We start from the raw sequence: 22,529 nt of genomic DNA, 5'->3' as shown, positions 1-22,529 counted from the left end.
CTGGGGAGGCCGGGTTCAAACCTACGTTCTCCCGAGGCCGGGGATTCTCAGCCCCCAGTCCCCGCCCCCCGAACTCGGAATTCTGAGATCCCCGCCCTGTTCTATCTAGGGATCCAGGGGTTTGGGTTCCAGCCGCCGCCATTTCCCGCAGGGCCCCCAGCCTCCTCCCCTCTCAGGCCCAAGAGTCCTGGCGCCCACCCTCCTCCTTCCTCAGGACCCAGGATCCCCAGCCCCCCCCTTTTCTCTTTAAGGGACCCAAATTCCACCTGGCTTTGGATAATCTCACAAGAATCCTAACGGAGCCGAAGGAACGGCCCGGAACGGCTTTCTCGTTCCACTTGGCCTTCGTTTTGTCTCTCGGAGGCACGGAAGGCGGGGCCAGCTTCGCCCAGCGGGTCACTCGAAGCCCCATTGGTCGATGTGAAAGCATCTGATGAGCTCATTGGATGCACCCGAAGCAAGGCCGCACCCCCTTGGCCCCGGAGAAGAGGCAGTCCTGGGAGGTGCGCATGCGCAGGCTGGCGCGCGGCGAGCAAACGGGAGGCGGGTGGGGGTGTGTGAGCCCAGGGACGTAGCCGGTGTTTGTGGTACGCGTCGTGCGAGGCAAGGTGGGCAGCCCGTCCTCAAGTGGCCTCGTTGACCCTTTTCTCTCATTGAGCTGTGGAATCTCTGCTTCTCCAGCCAGGCTAGGAGGTCAGACCCTTGGCCATCACCCAGTGAAGTTCTCTCCCTGTCCGAATGGCCTCCCATGTTCCCAGTCCGGCTCCTGCCCCAGCACCCACCCGGTGGCCATAGGCACTGGGGAGGCAACGTGATCTCATCACCCTCACTTGCAGTGGTTCCTACCCAGCCCGGGCGCCTCCCTCTGATCGCATCACAGCACCGGCCCCTCCATGGCCTTCTGGAAGGCCGAAGAGAGAAATGCCGGCTTCAGGGTTCCTTCCAGCATCCCCGAATGTGTGCATGAGCCTCAACTCTGAAGGCGCAGATTGCCATTATGGCCGACCCACGTGGCCGTGCCACTGCCACGACTAAGACGTGCCTTTCATTCAGATTTCTTGTTCCTGGCTGAAAATTCTATTTCGTCTATAGGTGAGCTTTCCAGATATGTATGTAACAAGAAGCAAAGGTGCCCTTTTTGTGCTTTCCGACTTGGTGCTGTTTCTGTAAGTGAGTATTTATTTTGAATCGAGAAAATACTACAATGAGAACTGAAACAACTGGGAACAGTTAATGCAAATGTGAAGCGAAAACAATTTGTCTAGATTAGGAAGAGTATTCTGACCTTTTAGAAACCACCCCCCCAAAATTTTTTTTAATGTTTGTTTATTTTTGGGGGGGTGGGGGAGGGGTAGAGAGAGAGACACAGCGGATCCAGAGCGGGCTCCTTGCTGACAGCAGCGAGCCCAACGTGGGGCCCCAACTCCCCAACTGTGAGATCACGACATGAGCCGAAGTCGGATGCTTAATCGACTGAGCCACTCAGGCACCCCCAAAAATGTTTTCAAAGATTAATCCAGGACAAAAAAAAAAAAAAGCTGCAATTAGGTTATAGTGTAGCTCTAATTATTTCATGTTTTAACGCTCAAAACACTAAGAAGAGGCATGTGATTCATGGGATGAGAAATAATTAGGTGTCAGATGCCTTTAAGTCCTGGACTACAGGACAGGCTGGGTTGGGATCATTAGGAGGCAGGAAAAATAAAGCACCTTACAGCAGGACCATGGCCAGTCCCAGCCTTGCCCCAGCAACCAGTCTCGGGGTACAGCCCACAGATTTCAGGGGAGGAGGTCTGTCTGTTATGATGGTGGGGAGCCTGGCTGTTCTGTCCACACTGTCTGGTCGGAATACCCTGGAACATTTGGCGGTTCTTAGAGTAAACGAAGGGACCGTCTTGGTTGATGCCTTTTAACAAGGAGCACACTTACGGGATAAGCCGTTTTTAGTGCTTACTGTGGTTTTGATCCCATCCCCAGGAGCAAAGAGAAAAGATAGCAAGAAATTCACTTCAAACACGGGGTCCCTGATGCCTCGCCCTGAGTTTTCTCATCTCTCAGGACTCTGGGGGTCCCTATTCCCAGCCCTCTCCTCCCTTGGACCCAGGAGTCCAGGCCCCCAGCCCCTCCTCCCTCAGACCCAGGGGTCCTGCCTCCAGCCTACTGTCACCTGGACCCAGAAACCCAAGCCACTACCCACCTCAACTCTCAGCATCTAAATGTAACATAAAAATAAGGTACCCTTTGTGAACTTTCAGGATTGGTACTATTTCTGGAAGTAAAGCTATATAAATGAATACTTTTTAAATTAATTAATTAAATTAATTATATTTTAGAGAGAGAGAGAGAGAGAGTGGGGGAGAGGGCCAGAGGGAGACGGAAAGAGAATCTTAAGAAGGCCCCACATCCAGCGTGGAGCCCGACACAGGACTCGATCCCACGATCCTGGGATCATGACCTGACCCGAAATCGAGAGTCAGATGCTCACCCGACTGAGCCACCCAGGTGCCCCATGAATATTTATTTTTAATAGAGAAAATGCCTCAGTAAGAATGGTGTTAGTAAAAGCTCTTAATTTTATCTAAACATATATTAAGAACTTTCAATTGGGGGCAGTTAGTATTAAATATAATTACTAATATGTTATTAATGAAGACATTAGGGACAGTGAATATAAATATGAAGAGGTAGCTCTGGTCCCAAGGACCCTGTCCCTTAGGCCCTGGGGGTCTGAGCCACCCTCCCATCTTTTCAGGACTCAGGCTCCAGTGCTCACAGCTCTCGGTCTCTAACAGTGCTCCGGTTTCCTGCAGCACTGTGTAACTACGGGGGAGGGGCTGGGTCCCAGTGTTCGGTCACAACTGCCAGTATGGGACCAGTGGGGTCAGAGGGAACCAGAGGGCAGAGAGGGTGGTTGGGAGCTCCAGAATCTTATCTCTGTGCCCTCATCCCTCCCCATCCCTCTGACTAGCACTTGTCCTGCCTCCTGTCCCGGTCCCACAGCTGGCTTCTAGTTTCTGTCATGAACATCATCTTAAATTGGCTCTGGGCCTGGGAATTTGTTTGTTGGGGTCGTAGTAACTAAGTGCCACCACCTGGGAGGCTTTGGTTTTGGAGAAGGGTGTTGTCTCTCACAGTTCTGGAGTCTGGAAGCCCACAGTCAAGGTGCTGGCAGGGTCGGTTCCTTCTGAGGGGTGGGAGGGAAGGATCTGTCCCAGATCTCTCTCCTTGGCTTGTGGCTGGCTGTCTTCTCCCTGTGTCTTCACATCCTCTGCCCTCTATGTGTGTTTGTGTGCAGATTTCCCCCTTTGTATAAGGACACCAGTCATGGGGCACCTGGGTGGCTCCATCAGTTAAGCGTCTGACTTCAGCTCAGGTCATGATCTCACAGTTCGTGGGTTTGAGCCCCGCATCAGGCTCTGTGCTGATGGCTCACAGCTCAGAGCCTGGAGTCTGCTTCAGATTCTGTCTCTCTCTCTCTCTCTCTCTCTCTCTCTCTCTCTCTGCCTCTCCCTGCTCTCTCTCTCTAAATATAAATAAACATTAAAAAAAATTTTTTTTTCAATGTTTATTTATTTTTTTTGGGGGACAGAGAGAGACAGAGCATGAACGGGGGAGGGGCAGAGAGAGAGGGAGACACAGAATCGGAAACAGGCTCCAGGCTCTGAGCCATCAGCCCAGAGCCTGAACTCACGGACCGCGAGATCGTGACCTGGCTGAAGTCAGACGCTTAACCGACTGCGCCACCCAGGCGCCCCTAAAAAAATTTTTTTTAAAAGGACACCAGTCATACTGGCTTGCGCCCCACCCTAATGACCTCATCTTAATTTGATTGCCTCTGTAAAGACCTTGTCTCTAAATAAGGTCACTTTTGGGGGTCCTGGGGGTTAGGACCGCAACATATGAATTTGGGAAGAGGGGGGACACAGTTCAAGCTATCTCAGACTGTTCGATTTGTGTTGCAGTCGAAGTGGTTGAGGGTGGGATAGCGCTCCACGGGGGTCCCAGTGCTGTTTTTCATTCCTTCTGTCTTAGCATCATTCCTGATGCAGCCTTTGCCTCCCAAGGAGGCTGCCTTGGTGAGGGATGGCGTGAAGACACAGGATCAAGGGGGCATCCCTGGAGCAAGTCAGGGGCCCAGGGGCTGCGCTCGGGGATCCCAAATCAGCCAGCAAGCAGTGAGCTGAATTCAAGGTTCTGTCAACACAGGATGTATGTAGTGCCTCCCAGTGGGTGACTGTGCAGAGATCATCCCTTCCTGTCCCAGCCTTTCACCCGATTCCATTGTGAGATGAGTGACGGGAGACAGCTTCCAGGCACTAGGTCTGATTTTGAGGGGGTGCTGCTGCGGGATTTCACCTGCCTGCAGCTCTGCCCCATCTTTGACATCTTTGAACCGTGACATAGTGAAGCATCTGCGATCAGCCCATGTCTGTCCCTCCAGGTTCCAGGCTTGCAAAGGTGATCATATTCTTGAGTCACGGTCCAGGTGACCTGACCACAGAGTCCCTCAATCTTGGATTTAAAAGGGAACGTGGGGGCACCTGGGTGGCTCACTCGGTTGGGCGTCTGACTCTTGGTTTTGGCTCAGGTCATGATCTCACGGTTTCGTGAGTTCGAGCCCCACATCCGGCTTTGCAATGACAGCGTGGATCCTGCTTGAGATTCTCTCTCTCTCTCTACCCCTCCCCTGCTCGTTCTCTCTCTCTCAAAATAAATAAAATTTTAAAAAATACTAAATTTTGTTTAATCTTTATTTATTTTTGAGAGAGAGAGAGAGAGAGACAGAGGGTGAGCAGGGGAGGAACAGAGAGAGAAGGAGACACAGAATCCGAAGCAGGCTCCAGGCTCTGGGCTGTCCACACAGAGCCCGACGCAGGGCTCGATCCCACGAACTGCGAGATCATGACCTGAGCCGAAGTCGGACGCTTAACCGACTGAGCCACCCAGGCGCCCGGAAATTTTAAAAAATATTAAAAAAAAATAAAATAAAAGGGAACTTGGACCTCTTTTTAAGAACACATGTAGCACCACTATTGTTCACCTGGAGTATTGCAACAGGCCCTCCCCCTGCCCCACGGTGATCTATTCCCTACCTGGTACCAGAATGATCTGTTTAAATATAAGCCAGATTGTGTCACTTCTCTGTTTAAAGCCTTCCAATGGATTTTCCCATTTTACAGAAAGGGAAGGAAGGAAGGAAGGAAGGAAGGAAGGAAGGAAGGAAGGAAGGAAGGAAGGAAGGAAGGAAAGGAGGGAGGGAGGAAGGAAAAGGGAGGGAAGGAAGGGAGGGAGGGAGGGAAAGATTCTAAATACTTGAAATGGCCTTGAAGGTTCTCCACATCTGGCCTCCCCTACCTCCTCATCTCCATGTTCTGCCCTGCTTTTCCTCATTCTGCTCCAGCCACACTGGTCTTTGGGCTGTTCCTTGGATTCATGGCAGGCACATATCCGTCTCAGGGCCTTTGCATATGCTTCCCCCACTCCCTGAAGGGGCAGAGAGAGAGGGAGAGAGGGAGAATCCCAAGAAGGCTCCATACTCAGCCCGGAGCCTGGTGTGGGGCTCAATCCCACAACCATGAGAACATGACCTGAGCCGATATCAAGAGTCAGACACTTAACCGCCTAAGCCACCTGGGCACCCTGCAAATGGTATTTTATTTTATTTTAAGATTTTATTTTTAAGTGGTCTCTACATCCATCGTGGGGCTTGAACTCACAACCCCAAGGTCAAGAGTAGCATGCTCCACCAACCAAGCCAGCCAGCCACACCCCTCCAAGTGGTATTTAAAAAATACATATTTCACTTTCCAGTTGTTCATTGCTACTATCTGGAAATATTTAAGAATATGTAATACAGAATAGTGTGGAATATTTAAATTTTTTTAGCATGGATATAGACTAGTTTAGCCCTACTCCTAAGGTATAACTTTTCTGGGTTCTCTACTGAATGTCCTATATGTTCATTGAGGTCTGTCTGCTCTGGTTTATTGGAATTTGAATGTTTTCCTTTCTGTGTGAGCTTTGGATATTGTTCTACATATAGCCCCCTGGAAGGTTTTTTAGGTTTGTACCAGAATTCACAAACTTAGATAAGGGGCTTCCCCCGCTCCCCCATTCTAAAGTAAATTGCCTATATGTATCCGCTTGCTTAACCCTAGTCAGGTAGCATGGCATTTTTATTTGTGGCTTTTTAAATTCATTTTTGGCATTGTAAAGATAGCCCCGACCCACTTCTATATCACGAACACAAAAGGAGGCATTCAGAGTTAGTGTGGGTTTAAAATTTTATTCACTGATGTCAATAAAGTAACAGTAGATCTTTCCTGAGGTTCAGTTTTTAAAACCATCAAAAACTCGGTGGAAATTCTTAATAGTAAAGATGACAAAGAGGGCAAAGGGGCGTCAATGAATTCATTCCCCTTTGGCCTCAGGTAATTCAGATTTTACGTTCTTTGAGTGAAGTGTTCGCAAATCTCCGGAACTCTCTGGAACTCAAGGAGCCGAAGAGAATTCTATAAAATGCCAGCTCTCTGTGTCAGGAGATAGCTACGGAAAACACACTCACCTCTTCAGTTAAAACTCTTACATAGTTAGGGGCACCTGGGTGGCTTAGTTGGTTGAGCATCTGACTCTTGGTTTCGGCTCAGGTCATGAGCCCAGGGTCCCTGACAGCACAAAGCCTGATGTGGGGCTCGATCTCACGAACCAAACTGTGAGATCCTGACTGATCCACCCAGGCGCCCCTATTACCTATTTCTTGAGGTTATTTTTATAAATCTATTATATCTGTAAGTAGAAATATTATATGATGGTTGCCACGGGGCATTTCTTCCCAACTCCCTGTTCTGTGACATCGTGGTAACTTGCAATCAGTCATGGTGGGAATATTTACACCATGGGAATAGGCAAACACTACAAGTCAGAGCTTTTATTTCTCCCCTCAGGGAAGCAGTTAAACATTTACCAGCACACCATGAGGGTGCTTGGCCTTATGTTCAGAGGCAGATTTATGTAGAAGGGAGCTTTCTCCCCGTTTCAGTATTGAGCCTTTTCATACAGGTTATATATCTATGACGTGCATCACGTCCCCTAGATGGAGAGCATCTGTGCAGTGCACAACTTGACCTACGTTCTCAGTGGTCCTGACTCTTTGTTATATATTGTCACAGCAGACAACATATTTAAAATACAGGCTTGCTCCCAACTCTTGCCCATCCTTTGTGTTTCCCTGGATCCAGCCTTACCATTGTAAGCAGCAGTTTCTTTAATAAATTCTGCTCAAATCACCCAAGTTGGGGTTGTACCATTCATTTCCTTCTGGGACCGTGACCGATTCAACAATCAGTAGGATCAGGAAACAAATCCGCGTTCGGGGCGGGGGATTCTACCACACGGAAGAAGCACAGGCAGAGCTCGACCGGGGGTCCGATGGAGCACAGGTAACGCCAGTCCTATGATCATTTCACAGTGGCTCAAATGATCACTTGGTGGTGGCAGTGACAGAAGCGGAAAGTGCAGTATTGGGGGGTGCGGTGGCTGTGGCACCGTTCCTGCGGCAACGGTGGTGAATGTGTTGGTGCAGGCGTCAGCCGGTTCCTTCCTATGACCCCACAGAGCAAACACGGAGCAACCGGAAGATGAGAATGTCCAACTGGAAAAGCGATGGGCGGTCAGAAAGCTTCCTTGGCGGAGTGTCCCTTCCTGCTCGGCAACTCTCCATGGCTCCCTGCCCTCCGGAGACAGGCCGACCCCTCCGTCTGGCTTTGCAGGTACTTGACCAGCCCCGGCCCCCCGCCGCTAGCCATTCCCAAGGTCGTTGCCGCCTCCTTGACCCTGCACTGCTGTTCCTTCTGCTTAGAATGGCTCTCCCTTTGTTGCCCACACCCACCTTGTCTACCTGGAAAACTCGTAATCACCCCCAGTTCCAGCTGCACCCCATCCTCTTGATGATCCCTTCTCAGGCAGACCCTTTTTTTTCTTTTAAAGTTTATTTACTTTGAGAAAAAGAGCGAGCACACAAGGGGGGCAGGGGCAGAGAGAAGGAGAGACAGAACCCCAAGCAGGCTTTGTGCCATCAGCGCAGAGCCGGATGCGGGGCTCAAACTCACAAACTGTGGGATCATGACCTGAGCCGAGATCAAGGGTCAGATGCTTCACCGACTGCGCCCCCCGGGCGCCCCTCAGGCAGACTCTTCATGAAAACAGCAGGTTTGCTCTTTCCTCCGGGTCTTTGACGTGCTGTTTCCTCTGCCTGTTACCATCCATTCTTCTGCCAATAAACTGCAGCTTATCTGTAAGACACAGCTCACGGGTCACCTCCTCTGTGAAGCCCTCCTTAATGCTCCCCCCTACCCGGGACATCAGTAGCTTCCTCCCCTGAGCTCTCCCAGACTCCCTTCGCCACAGCCTTATGACCACCTGTATCTCTGATGTCTCCCCTCCTCATGGAAGCCCCTTTGGGGCAAGGACGAGGTGTGAGTCCTCTGGGGTCATCAGGGAGACCTTGGAACTCACTTCCCATCCACAGAGAGGAATGTTGGCTGAACTCTCTAGGCACCTGTGTGTGTGTGTGTGTGTGTGTGTGTGTGTGTGTGTGTAGGGGGGTTCAGAGCTGGAGGGTGTGGGCAGCTTCTTGTAGGAGTTGTCAGGACACATGGACGCAGAGGCCGGGGGCTGCCCTGGGCTCCGGGACGTGGGCCTCCTGGCCCACTGCCACGGCGCAGCCCTCGGTGAATACTACATTTCACCACCTGCAGGATTTCCCTACATCTTTCAGGGCCACCCGAGTGCCGTGCTAACCCAGCAGCTACCCACTGCCTGGCCCCGGCCCACCGTACAGATCTGCCCTTAAACCCGGGCTGTTTTACCCCTTCTCTGTAAACAGATCACAGAGTAGCCTCGTGAACCCGCAGGTGCATGTGGAGGGACGGGCAGCAGAAGCGGGTACTGTGGGCACCTGAGCCGCCTGCCGAGGCGTTCACCTGTGCCCCCCACCCCGTGAGAGCCTGATCCCATACGCACCTTTTCCCTGGGTGGTGGCTGCCCCCGTGCCTGGCCGGGGTCATGGTTTGGTAGCTCAGACACTACCCGGCAGGTGATGTGCAGTGCAGGTCACGATGGTGTCCCATAGGCCAGTAGCCAGACTCCCCTGGGACACAGTAATAAGCCAGGAGCTGCTCTCTAACCGGAGGATAGTTATTTGCAAAAGGAGACATATGTACCCTTTGCTCCCAAACCCCGACTTTCTCACTTACCCTCTTAGCTCTTTCTGTCACAGAAACTTTTCAAAGCCGTTGGGTCTGTTGGGTCATATGACTTTCGTTCCAGACCCTTCCTACTCTAGGATCTACTCAAAACTGGCGGTCTTGTGGGTTCCCTCAAAAGTGAGTAGGAGTAACGCGTCAAAATGTGCTACATTTCTGTCCCCCACCCCCAAATCTTTAGGGACCTATCTTTGTTCTAAAGGCAGCCGCATAAGGTGTAGCAAATTGTCTCAGAAAGAATGCTGCAGTTTCAGTTACCTGCGGTAAGCCGTGGTCTGGAAGCAGCTGATCCCCCTTCTGACACAGGGTCAGAAGGTCGGTCCTCGCTTAACACCCTGTCTCAGTCCCCCGGTCATTCCCCTGACTCATCACGGGGGCATGTTATCATCTCACATCATCACACAGAGAAGGGTGAGCCCAGTACAGTAAGATATTTTGAGAGACACGTTCACATGACTTCTCTTACAGTATATTGTTACGATTGTCCTATGTAAACATTAGTCATTGTTGTTAATCTCGTATTGCACCTAGTTTATAAATTAAACTTTAGCGTGGGGGGTGCCTGGGTGGCTCCGTCGGTTAGGCGTCTGAATCTTGATTTCGGCTCAGGTTGTGATCTCACGGTTCGTGGGTTCGAGCCCCGTGTTGGGCTCCGGGTTAGCAGCGCAGAGCCTGCTTGGGATTCTCTCTCTCCCTGCCCCTCCCCCACCCCTCAAAATAAATAAACTTAAAAAAATGAAACTTTAGCATAGGTATGGATGGGTAGGAAAGGAACAGTATACAGAGAGCTTGGAACCACCTTGCATTCAGGCATCGACTGGGGGCTTTGGAATGTATCCTCCGCGGATACGGGGGGGCTGCTGTTTGGGGACATGCCCTAGACCTATGGGGCCCCAGGGTTTACACCAATATGATGGGGTTGCTGGATGTGGCCCCGTTGATCTCTCACCCTCTGGCACACACATGTCTCATTTACTGAATCATCAAGGGTGTTTGCTACCTCTTGTTCACTGTGTCCGAGTCAATAACACAAATCCATCAATGCAGTGGGTGAGTGTGATGTTCTGTAGAAAATCAGATGATCAAGGTCCCTCTGAACCATATTATAGGACAGAGCAGGAGAGCCGACCTCCTTCATGGCGGGGATTAACGTCCACCCAGAGCCATCATCCAAATAGTCCCTGCAAGGTCTGAGCATTTATTTGCCTTTGACCGGTGCCCAGCTGCCCCGGATAAATAGCCTCCAGTCTTTCTGATACAGGGGATCGGTCACTGTCTACACCCGCGGTGTCATTGCAGGGTCCTTCTCAAATGGATCCGGCCTCCCCCCTCATTTGTGAAGTCCCAGGTCTATGAACAACCCATGAGCTGAGGATAATCATCACCCTTTCTGTACAGAAGAGGGTGAAGCAATTGGAAGGGGGGGAAGGGAATGACCCAAGGCTACACAATCAGGGAGCGACAAGATCCGGCCTGGTAGCAAACAGAGTTTCACACACCCGAAACTGTAAGCCTTTTTGCTAAATAGCTCCACGCCCAACCTTGCATTTGCTACTTGAAATACACAGGACTCCCAGGAAGGTTGCCTTAATATCCTGACTCGGTCCTGCCTTGCCAGGCCCCTGCCAACCTGCCACTCTCAACACCCACTACCTCCTCCTTGCTCCAGCCTAGCCGCCTGCTTTCTTTCTAATCCTCTCCATAAACCAGGCATGGGCCCACCCCAGGGCCTTTGCACCTGCTCTTGCCTCTGCCTGGAATGCATTTCGTGCATGTCTTCCATGGTAAGCTCTTTCTTTTCATCCTGCTCTCAGCTCACAGGCCACCTCCTCCTGGAGACCTTCCCTGATCCCAGTTCAGTCACTTAACTTTCACATCACTTGGTCTTCACCCTGCCCAGCACCCAGCACCATTTGCGTGTGTGTGTGTATGCTCATGTGTTTGCTCCATGTGGGCCTCATTCTTGTTGGTCTTCCTGAATCCCCAACAACTGGGATGGTGCCTTGCACAGAGTCCAGCTTTAATAAATATATGTTGACTAAAAGCAAGACATCGAGGGGCGCCTGGGTGGCGCAGTCGGTTAAGTGTCCGACTTCAGCCAGGTCACGATCTCGCGGTCTGTGAGTTTGAGCCCCGCGTCGGGCTCTGGGCTGATGGCTCAGAGCCTGGAGCCTGTTTCCGGTTCTGTGTCTCCCTCTCTCTATGCCCCTCCCCCATTCGTGCTCTGTCTCTCTCTGTCCCAAAAATAAATAAACGTTTAAAAAAAAAAATTTTTAAAAGCAAGACATCGAATTGACTGCCTATGACCCTATGTGCCTCTTTGCCCACCCCTCCTTCTCTTCCTCCAGAAACACTGCTTCAGAGGGGTGCCTAGGTGGCTCAGGTGGTTAAGGGCCCAACTTCAGATCAGGTCATGATCTCACAGTTTGTGAGTTCGAGCCCGGCGTCGAGCTTCCGCTCTCCGTGGGGAGCCTGCTTTGGGTCCTCTATCCTCCCTCTCTGCCCCTCCCCTGCTCACTCAGAAACACTGCTGCAGGCCATGCACATCTCCAGAGGGCGCCATTATTCCCACAGCAACAATGTGACTCATTGGGGAGGGGGTGGTGTTTCTAAGGCCCACAACCCGTACAGATGTAGTGATGGCTCTCTCGCCATCTTTCACCGTGCATTCATTCATTCGTTTATCCAATCAGTATTTATTGAACACTCATTGTATACCCCATTGGTAGTGTCGATGCACTGAGAGATGGGGAAATGTGACTCTGCCTGTGTGGCAAAGTTTAAACGTGAAATAGAATGTATAAAGATGTCAAAAATAAACATAGAGTTGTAAGTTACACGTTAGTCTCTTTCTCCTCTGCTACCGCTCCTCCCACTTTCCTCTTCCTCATACACACACGGGCAGATAGCCCTTATTCCTCCCCGGCCCCCTCCTACCCAGTGTGCTAGAGCTGGTTTGTACAGGCTTGCAAAAGCCGATTGTTAAATATTTCAGAATGTTTCCAGCTATGTGTTAAATGACTGGTAGCTTGAAATCAGACATGGCGGAACTATTTATACCACAGAAATAGGCCCACGTTGGGACGCCTGGGTGGCGCAGTCGGTTGAGCATGGGACTCTCGATTTCGGCTCTGGTCATTGATCCCAGGGTTATGCGATTGAGCCTCGCATTGGGCTCCCCGTGGAGCTTGCTTGAGATCCTGTCTCTCTCTCTCTCTCTCTGCCCCTCTCCTTTGCTCATACTCTCTCTTTCTGTCTGTAAAATTAAAAAAAAAAAAAAGTAAATAAAAAAGAAATAGGTCGACGTTACAAGGCACAGCGTTGAGGCTGTTTTTCTGAATAGCTGCTTTTCTAGCACATCCCCCCTCCCCATCTCTCTCTGGCAAAGAAACGTGTTGTTGTCAAGGAATATCCTGTCTTGGACAGAGATTTACTTTCCACTACAACCCCTCCACTCGCCATACTTCAGCTCCCCAGTGGGTGGGTGGCCGGGAGGTGGAGACGCGGGCCTGGATTGCTACGAGTGGGGAGAACAGCGGAAGAGAAATGCATGAGGGAAAATCATGGAGAAGGGAACCTAAAGGTAAACAATGGAAGAAAGAAGTGAGAAGCCAGAATCCGCATTGGGCAGAGGTTAAAGTAGAGAGGAGCCGGTACGCGCCCAACAACGTCCTCATGGGCTGTTGGGCTATTTCCCCACGTGGGGCCAGGTTGCAGTGAGGAAACCGCCTTCCCAAACTACCCTGAGACAGGGTGGGGGAGGGCAGCCTTATAGCTGGGCTCGGAGGAAAGGGGGCGGAGTGGCTGGACCAGTGGGGCCTGGGGGCCCGGATGTTTCTGATTGCTGGGGGGGGGGGGGGGGGGCGGGGTCAGGGAGCCTGGACCCCTGGGTCCGGGGAAGGAGGGAGGATCCGGATTTCTTATCCAGTGAGATTCAGAGGGTGGGCCCAGACCTCCTCTCTCAAGGCCCTGCCTCCCGCCCTTTCCTGGCTGCCTGGGGTGTGAAGAGATATAAAAGGTCTGGGCCCCCAGAAGAAGGAGAAGGAGCCAGAGTCCCAGCTGCCCTGACCATGAGCCCTGCGCTGCAGCTGGCTCTCCTGGGCGCCACCCTCGTGTTGCCCCGTGAGTGAGGACCCGACCTGGGAGGGCGTTTTCCTGGAGGATGGGCTCAGATGGATTTCTCTCCCCGTCTCAGGAGCGCAGGCCCTGACCTGTCAGTGGGCGACACGTGAGTTTCTGATTAATGTATCGGAAATGCCCTTTCGGTGGAAGGTGGGCCACGAGGTGTGTGCCAACGGCTGGGGCTGCCAAGACACGCTGATCCTCATTGACAACGGTGAGAAGAGCCCCGTGGGCCTCGAGGGTGACTCTCACCCTTCCCTGGGAGAGACATCCCTCCCGTCCCAGTCCTACTGTGTTGTGTAGGGACTCAGCCAAGGAGCCGTCCCCTCCTTGGCAGGAACAGCCCCTGGGACTTCCAACCGCCTCTCCAGCCTCTCACCCCAGACTACCATCAGACCCTCCCTCTAGGACCCAGGATCCAGGGCCCCAGCCCCTCCTCCTCTCTCAGACCCAGGGGTCCAGGTTTCCAGCCCCTCCCCCCTCAGACCCAGGAGTTCTGGCCCCCAGCCCCCTCCTGCCTCAGACCCAGGGATCCAACTTTCTAGTCCCTCTTCCCTCAGACCCAGGATTCAGACCCCCGGCCCCTCCTCCCTCCTGGGTCCAGGGCCCCCAGGCCCTCCTCCCTCAGACCCAGGGGTCCAGGGCCTGCCTCTCTCTCTTGGTGCAGGACTTCAAGTGAACATAGTACTCACCAAGGGCTGCACCCCGGTGGGGAATCAGGATGCCCGCATCACGGAGCACAGGGCAGGCCCCGGCCTCTCCATCCTCTCCTACACCCACGTGTGCCGCCACGAAGACAACTGCAACAACTTGTCCACCACCCTCCCACTCTGGGCCCTGCCCTCCACCGCAGGTGCGGGGCTGCGTGGGGAGGCGGGACTCGGGGGGCACAGGGGGCGAGAGGGGCTGTCAGGAGCACTGGGGCCGGGAGCAGCAGGGCTGAGGGGCAGACGTGAGCCCAGAGGGACCCTCCATTTAGCTCCCTCTTCCCTCCCTCCTCCCTGTCCGCTCCCCCTGCGGCTCCCTCCCTCAGCACCCCTTCTCCTGTCCGTCCTGGAGCAGCAAACCGCACTCATTTCCTGGTGTTCGAGCACCTAGCATGGCCTTCACCTGGTGCCCGCTCCTTTCTCCTCCTTGTTTCTTTTTCTCTTCAGAATTTGGTCCACTCACGTTTTATTTAGGCTTTTGGCATTCCCTCTTCCAAAGTGAAATTGGCCCGTGACATTTTTTTTTTTTTTGAGTCGAGCTGGCACACAGCATGACGTTAGTTTCGGCCGTACAGCACAGGGATTGGACAACCCTGGGCCTTACGCTGCGCCCACCGCAAACGTAGCTCCCACCTGTCACCGTACATCGCTATCACAGCGCCATTGACTATATTCCTATCCCTGCCTGCCCTGTGTCACCAGTGAGGTCTGGGGCCACGTGTTGTGTTTCTCTACCCTCTGGAATCATTTGTGAACTTAGGTGTCTGATGTTCTCGCACTGTTTCGTGGACCCCGGGGGGTGAACCACCTGGATTCCTCCCAGGGCACCCCTCCCCCACCGCACCCCCTCCTGTACTCGGGCCCAGGCGCCCCTCCACGGTCCTCTGGTTCCTTCCCTTCCTTCCTTGCTCTTTCCCTTACCACCCGCCCCTGATTCCGCGGCGTGTCTGCAGAGAGGAGCCTGGGAGGGCACACCGGTGGGAGACTGGGGAGGTCGCTCCTTGGGACCCAGCAAAGCCAGCGTGGAGAGTCGTAGGTCCCCATCCAAATCCAGAGCCCTCCGTCCCCTCCCCAGGCCCGGGCTCCCTTCGGTGTCCAGTCTGCTTGTCTAAACGGGACTGCGAGTCTGCGACAAAGGTGACCTGCCCGGCCGGGAGCACGCACTGCTACCGTGGCTCAATCCAGCTCAGGGGAGGTGAGCCAGGACAGGAGGTCCCCGTGGGGCGCTAAACCGGTGGTGGGGGAAGGGTCTGAAGACCGAGATCTGGTTCTCTGGTGGGTGCCAGGGGAAGCCGAGACCTGAGAAGGGTGGGTCTGGCCTCCGGGAGCCGCGCCACCCCCCCCCCCAAGGGCAAAGCCTCCCTCACCCTCTCCCTGCCCCTGTCCACAGGGGGTGTCTTCACCGTTCTGAGAGTCCAAGGATGCATGTCCCAAGATGGCTGCAACGTGCTTAACGGGACTCGGGAAATCGGGTCCATCGTTGTGAGTGAGGACTGCAGCCCTAACGGTGAGTGTCACGAGACAAGCGCAGCCTTGGGCGCGAAGACCCGCTGGTAACCTAAATGTTTGGTTTTGTTTTTGTTTTGAGAGAGAGAGAGACAGACAGAGAGACAGAGCACGAGCAGGGGAGGGGCAGAGAGAGAGGGAGACACAGAATCCGAAGCGGGCTCCAGGCTCCGAGCCGTCGACACAGAGCCCGACGCGGGGCTCGAACCCACGAACCGCGAGATCACAACCTGAGCCGAAGTCGGATGCTTAACCGACCGAGCCACGCAGGCGCCCCCTCTAAATGTTTATTAAGGCCACATTGCGTGGGTCTTTGGAGTTACAGTTTAGGGACTAGGGATTTTATTCGGAGAGGGATGGGGACCTTTTTGGATGGAGCCTTCTGAGCAGAGGAGCTTGAATCGGCTTTCCCCTTACGAGGGGTGCTGCTGGGGGGCGTGGGCCGGAAATCAGGGTAGGGGAGCAGGTGAGGGCGTGTGGTCCCGGGCCTGGCGGAAGCAGTGGAGATGGTGAGAAGCCGTCAGGTTCTGGAGGTAGGTTTGCAGCTTGAGCCACAGGATTTCCTGATGGGTGCAACCCAAGAGGAAGGCAGTTGTCGAGGATGACGGCAATGTTTTACCGGAGCAGCTGCCTTTGGCCCAGATGGGGAGGACGGGGCCCAGAGAAGCGGGTCCGGGCTCGGGGCAGGCAGCAGAGGGTGATTGGGTCGTCTGCGTGGTGGGAAGATGAGCAGGCCTCCCTCGTGGGCTTGTGGCGAAGGTCACATGTGTGGATGCTGCCTCGCCAGCCCGGGTGTTTCAAGGGACACATCCCTCCTGGCCACATGAGGGCCAAAGAGAAGGTCTAGGCTCATGGTTTTCAAAGGGACTCCTGAGGGCACAGGGGCCGAAGTAGCCGAGGACGGCCGTCACCCCCCCCACCCCCCGCCCCGAGGAGCCAGAACACCTGAGTTCCCAGCTCAGCTCTGCCAGTGATCTGTGGTGGGACACGGGGCAAGCTACTTAACGAGTCCTCTGCCTCTGTTTCCCATCTTTTTTTTTTTTTTTTTTTTAATGATTATTTGTGTATTTTTGAGAGGGAGCTGGGGAGGGGCAGAGAAAGAGGAGAGAGGGAATCTCAAGCGGGTTCGGTGATGTCCGACGCGGGGCTCGATCCCACAAACCGTGAGATCGCGCCCGGAGCCAAACCCGAGAGACAGACAGTTAACCGACTGAGCCACCCAGGCGCCCTCTTTCCCACCTGGACAATGGGGCGATGATGGTGGCTGGAGGTGGCTGTGAGGACCTGAGGTAATCCCGGTGGCCGCAGGGGGGCGGGGGGGTGGCTCAGACGCAGAGTAAAGGCTCCGTACGCCCTAGGCATTCTGAGTATTTTGCTCTGGAACACAGGGTTTCTCAGTTGAAAGAAATCTATGGGGGCAGGCTCCCCTCCTCATCCAGGTGAGAGCCCTGAGTGCCACACAGGAAGTGGAGCCGTTGTCCCCGTCACGCCCAATAGCCTTCCTCAAGGATCGTGGAGAAAGGCTCCTGCAGACGTTCGGGCAAAAACAGGGCGAAGGATGTGGATGGGACTCCGACTTCCAAGGTCCCTCCTAAATCTAAGGTGGCAGGACTCTGTGGCCGGGTCACCTGGAGAATGCCTCGGGGACGCATGGGACCCGGAGGGAAGGTGTGGCTGATTCCCTGGCTTACACGGACCCTGCCATCTCCTTCTCTGCAGCTTTTCTGACCTGTGAATGGGGGAGCGAGTTACTCACTGGCCGAAACCTGTCTCGGATGCCCATCAGGTGGACCGCAACTCACAAGATTTGTGACCCTGGGGAGGTGTGTGAGGAGACTCTTCTGCTGGTAGAGGCAGGTGCGTGGGCTGCGGCAGAGGGCGAGTCTGGGCTCCCGAGTCTCCCCGCCCTGGGTCGGGTCCCCCAGCTTCCTGCCTGGTTCCCCTCACGCTCAGGCCTGCCTTCCTCTTTCCGTGCCTGGGTTCCCCCTTCTGGGAACGGGGCAAAGTGACAGCAGCGATAGTACCGCCCTTGCTACCTCGCGAGAGGCCACGTGAGGGAGACGGAGAACGGAGCGGGCACAGAGTGGCCTCGCCGGTCTCACTCGAGATCTGTCGAGCGCCTGCCGTGTGCCGGGCACTGTTGGTGGCACCGTGGACCCTTCGTATCCTCCTTCCTCCAGCGTTACGTGCCAGTGGGGAAGCAGCGAGAAATACAGACGCAGCAGGGTAAGGTATGGGGGTGAAGACAAGAGCAACCCGGCCGGGAAAGGAGGCAGGGAGAGCGAGGTGAAGGCTGCCGTCGGAAAACGGGTGCTCTCGGGAGGCCGTACCGAGCGAGTGACATCCGAGGAAGAACGAAAACGCCACAGAGCTGACTCCGGCCCCAGCCTCCACCCTACACTCCGTGTGCCCTGTAATCAGGCACTGGCGTTCCCCCTCCACCCGCCTGCCGGGCGTCAGGGAGCCCCTGGCTCATCAGAGCCCGACTCCCCCAGCCCAGCTTCTGCTCTCTCTCACCCCTCAGGACAGAGCTCAGTCATAGCGGGAAGCAAAGGCTGCACCAAGGGCAGGACGCAGGATGCCCCGACTGTCTCCATACACTCGGGGCCCCCCGGAGTGCTGGTCGCCTCCTATGCCCATTTCTGCTCCTCCGACAGGTGCAACAGGGCCAGGAGTACCAGTGTCCTACTGAACTCTCTCCCTCGTCCAGGTATGGAATCCTAGGGGGTCGGGTGGGACTGGGGACACTGAGAGATGGGGAGGCACAGAGACTCTGGGGATCGAGGAGGGTGGCTACAGCTAGGAGCAGAGCCGTGCGCCCCAACCTTCTCTCTACTTTTCAGCTGCCCCCACCCCGGGAGACTTGCAGTGTCCCATCTGTGTGCAGGGCTCTGCCCCGTGCCCAGAAAACCCGGAAAACGTTACATGCCCTAACGGCACGACTCACTGTTACAGCGGTTACATTAGGCTCTATGGAGGTGAGTCCTGATGGCCAGGTCCCAAGCATGCAGGGTTGAGGGCCTGGATTCCTTGGTTCCGAGGTGGGAGGGTGCTTGAGGCCCTGCCTCATGGGTCTGAGGGTACAGGGGCCTGGGAACTCAGGTTTCTAGCTCTGAGGGAGGAGGGGACTAAGCCCGGCCTCCTGATCTGAGGGGGCTGGGATTCCGTGGGTCTCAGGAATTTAAGGGTATGGTCCTTTGAAACCTCTCTGACTCAATCTTCACTCTCTAGGTGGGATCACCTCTAAGATCCATATTCAGGGCTGCGTGACCGAAGCTTCCAGCTCCTTGTTGAACCATACACAGAAAATTGGGATCTTCTCCGTGGCTGAGAATTCGGAGGAACCGCTCGAGCCCTTTCTCCAAGATGGAGCTGTCCCCACCCGCCTACTGGCTTGGGTGGTGGGACTTGGCTTGTCCCTAGCCCTCTGGTGTGGGATGCCTCTCTGCTGAGCCCATTTCCCGATGATTCTCAGCTCCTTGCTGATTCCCCGAGCCAACTTTTCCTCTGACCTCATAACCAAACAGCCTTGGGCGTTGAATGATTTCCTTGTCCTCTCCATGAATGATCATCCCTCGACACCCCCACAGACCTCCGTGACCTGATAACAACACGCCGCTGGGAGCGGCAGAACTTGCCCTCTGGGAGAGTCAAGGAGTGGCCACTTGTGTCCGATAATAAAGGCATCGTCCTTTCCCTGAATGCTGGGGTCTGTCTATGACAGGGGAGGGCAGGACCCGCGGAGATCTGACGTGGGGAGGACAGGAGCTCGGTGAGAGATTCACCATCTCAAGCCCTTCCTTCACCGGCCTGCTGCCCGTGCCTCATTCCAGACTGAGTGGCAGCAGGGGCGTCAGGATGTTCCGGCCCAAGGAATCTGGGCATCACCATGACCTGAGAGGAGGCGTTGCACTACAACCCGTGAGGCTTCTCTCTGAGCAGGCAGGGCCTCAGCACAAAGGGGGCTCAGCCCGCCTGAGGAACTTGACTTAGGGTTTGTGCGGAGTAGAGAAACAAAAGGTTGGTGCGGTTTCCTGAGGCTGATCTCACTGGGTCTCTGTCGTCCCCCTGGGCCCCGAGAAGGGCGAGGAGAAGTCATTACCATTACTGGGCTCTGTAGGGAGAAGGGTAGGTGGGGGAGGTCGAGAGAGGGCTGCCTTGTAGGCGCTGTGATCTCAGGCTAAAAGGGCGCCTGGGCGACTCAGTCGGTTAAGCGGCCGACTTTGGCTCAGGTCGCGATCTCTCCCGGTTCATGAGTTTGAGCCCCACGTCAGGCTCTGAGCTGACAGCTTGGAGCCTGGAGTCCGCTTCAGATTCTGTGTCTCCCTCTCTCTCTGTCCGTCCGCCGCTCGTGCCCTGTCTCTCTCTCTCTCTCTCTCTCAAAAGTGAATAAACATTAAAAAAAAAAAAAAAGCCACCCGGACCACTCTGTAGGGAGGGAGCTGAGGAATTACCACCCCAGCCTTACTCAGTGTCCTCCCTCTGGTCTCCTGTTAGGGGCTTCTGTTGACTGAGCCCTCCTATAGGAGGTCCCATGGATCTGCTGTGCAAGGCACAGAGCAGGGGGAGAAGGGGAGACGGAATCTGGAGAAGGAAGCCAAGTGTCCAGCCCGGTCCACGCTCTTCCCTCCTTTCCTTTGTCCAGGTGAAAACCAGAGCCCTCAATTTAGAAGACAAGCAATTCCCATCCATTACTTAACCACAGGAACACGGTGTGCTAATGACGATGCGTCGGACTCTCACAGTGATAGACACCTGTTTCTTCAAGTGCCGTGGGGAGAGGAAGATGGGGGCGGGTGGAGAAGATCACGTAAAACGAAGCTGCAAAGGTCCTGGGTGCATAGCGGGAGGTGATCAGAACTGCCTTCTCCCCCCACACGCTCCATATCCTCTTGCCACCTGCCGACGCCTACTCGCAACAAATTGCTGTGTGACACAGATCATTCTTACGAGGGGTGGGTGTCTGATGATCTCATTTTCATTGGCTGTCTGCAGTTTTCCATCGAGCAGGGCCACTGGCCCCTGAAATACGAAGTTGTCATCCGGTTTCCACCCTCTGGTGGTCAGGTTCCATCTGGCGACCAGCAGAATGACCCCACCTTCTGTTACAGCGGCGCGGGTAAGCACAAAATGGCGAGGCTGCAGTCGTGGCTTCCAGTTGCTTAGAACTACAATGGATTCCCCGCCCACCTCAATCCCAAGGCCACAGAGGCCAGAAGCAAGAATCCTTTTTTTAAAATTTATTTGTTTATTTTGAGAGAGAGAGACCGCGCAAGTGGGGAAGAGACAGAGAGAGAGGGAGGGAGAGAGAGAACCCCAAGCAGGCTCCACACCACCCCGCAGAGCCTGATGCGGGGCTCGAACTCACAAACCGCGAGATCGAGACCTGAGCTAAAGCCACACACTTAACCGACTGAGCCACCCAAGCGCCCGGCAAGAATTCTTTAAATGGGTAATCGAGTGCACTGGTGGGAGGGGCCCTCCCTCATTCTTTTTTTTTTTTTAATTTTGACATTTATTCATTTTTAAGAGACAGAGAGAGAGAGAGAGAGCGCGAGTGGGGGAGGAGCAGAGAGAGAGGGAGACCCAGAATCTGAAGCAGGCTCCAGGCTCTGAGCTGTCAGCACAGAGCCCGACACGGGGCTCGAACCCACGGACCACGAGACCATGACCTGAGCCGAAGTCAGCCGCTTAACCGACTGAGCCACCCAGGCGCCCCTGTAGGCATTTTCTAAGTTCCCAAATGGTAGTGTTGGCAGAAGCACTGAGTACAAGGAAGGCAGATGGGAACCCATGGTATGTGCCAGTCCCTATAAGGGTGAAGCTTAGCCCTCTCCACAATGGGGTATGTCCTGTGTAGTCCTGCTGTAGAACGACACCATGAGGCACTTCGCATTGGCCTCTGCCTCTGTTGGTTTGGGCCCTGAGTTCAGTCAACACCCAGGTCGGCCTTGAGGAGAGGTGGCCCGTGTGTTGTAACCGTGTGGAGCTTCCACCCCTGCCCATGGGACCGCTCCTCAGTGCGTGCATTCTGGTGGGCATCGGCATGGGTCATGAAGATTCACGCTCCGTGTCTACCCCCAGAGGACCATCCACGTATCTTCCCCAGTATCCATTTTATCCTTTTAGATTTTCTTTCTTTTATATACTTTTATTCTTTCCAAGTCCTTGGCTAGGTGGCTCATATGGATCCGTGCATCAGTGGACCTAAGGACGTCCTTCTGTCCCGTAAGGTGGAGCCCTGAGGTTTTGCCACCTGAAGGACTTCCCTACATTATTCTTTCAGGACCACATGGGTGCAGGGCTAACCCAGCATCTACCCACTGCCTGGTGCCAGCCCATCGTACAGATCTATCTATAAACCTGGTCTATTATTTCTCTTCTCTGGGATCACAGGGAATATCCGTAAGCCCATAGGTGTCGGTGGAGGGAAAAGCATTAGGAGCAGGTGCCATGGGCATCTGAGCCATCTGTCGAGGCATACGCCTTTGCCTTGTATTAGTGCTTGAGTCTGATCTCATACATGCCTCTTCTGTGGATGATGGATGCTGTGTGCACACCCAATGTCATGGCTTGGTAGTTTTCATCCAGGATGTGATGGGCAGTTCAGGTCACAATGCCCTTGGCGTTCGTGGCCAGGTGACTCTGTCAGTGTGGCCTTCTAGAGCAAAGCACCATTGCTTATCAATGACAGACGCTCACTTCTCACAGTTTGGGAGGCTGGAAGTCTAAGGTCAAGGTGCCTGCATGGTTCTGGGGAGGCCCCCTTGTGGGCTGCAGATGATAGACTTCTCACTGCATCTTCACGGGGCTGAAGGAGAGCTAACCAGTTTGGGCTTGCTTCCTAAGAGGGCGCTGTGATGGTTGATTGTATCTTTAACCTGATTGGGCTAAGGGATGCCCACATAGCTGGTAAGATGTTATTTCTGGG

At 54.2% G+C, this 22,529-nt stretch overlaps 1 protein-coding gene across 7 annotated transcripts in view; it reads left to right on the top strand.

The window, feature by feature from the left end:
- CD177 (CD177 molecule) overlaps positions 1-19,300 on the top strand; it is a 35,533-nt gene extending 16,233 nt beyond the window's left edge. For 2 of the 7 annotated variants that reach the window (XM_030298418.1, XM_032591350.1), the window contains exons 2-12: positions 252-503; positions 1,093-1,166; positions 7,615-7,769; positions 13,459-13,599; positions 14,053-14,238; positions 15,168-15,287; positions 15,483-15,599; positions 17,318-17,455; positions 18,123-18,308; positions 18,442-18,576; positions 18,830-19,300. In XM_030298418.1, the coding sequence (XP_030154278.1) occupies positions 447-503; positions 1,093-1,166; positions 7,615-7,769; positions 13,459-13,599; positions 14,053-14,238; positions 15,168-15,287; positions 15,483-15,599; positions 17,318-17,455; positions 18,123-18,308; positions 18,442-18,576; positions 18,830-19,050 (1,530 nt within the window). In that variant the 5' untranslated portion in view covers positions 252-446 and the 3' untranslated portion in view covers positions 19,051-19,300. Of the gene's footprint in view, positions 1-251; positions 504-1,092; positions 1,167-6,735; positions 7,440-7,614; positions 7,770-13,142; positions 13,386-13,458; positions 13,600-14,052; positions 14,239-15,167; positions 15,288-15,482; positions 15,600-17,317; positions 17,456-17,778; positions 17,830-18,122; positions 18,309-18,441; positions 18,577-18,829 lie in introns of those variants that run through there. The other 5 variants (XM_030298422.1, XM_030298420.2, XM_030298424.1 and 2 more) reach the window with 5 other exon arrangements.
- The last annotated feature ends 3,229 nt before the right edge of the window (positions 19,301-22,529 follow it).

Source organism: Lynx canadensis, chromosome E2, assembly GCF_007474595.2.
Source record: "Lynx canadensis isolate LIC74 chromosome E2, mLynCan4.pri.v2, whole genome shotgun sequence".
NCBI classification, from domain to species: Eukaryota; Metazoa; Chordata; class Mammalia; order Carnivora; family Felidae; genus Lynx; species Lynx canadensis.
The sequence above is the reverse complement of the archived record's forward strand: the minus strand, read 5'-3'. Positions and strand labels throughout refer to the sequence as shown.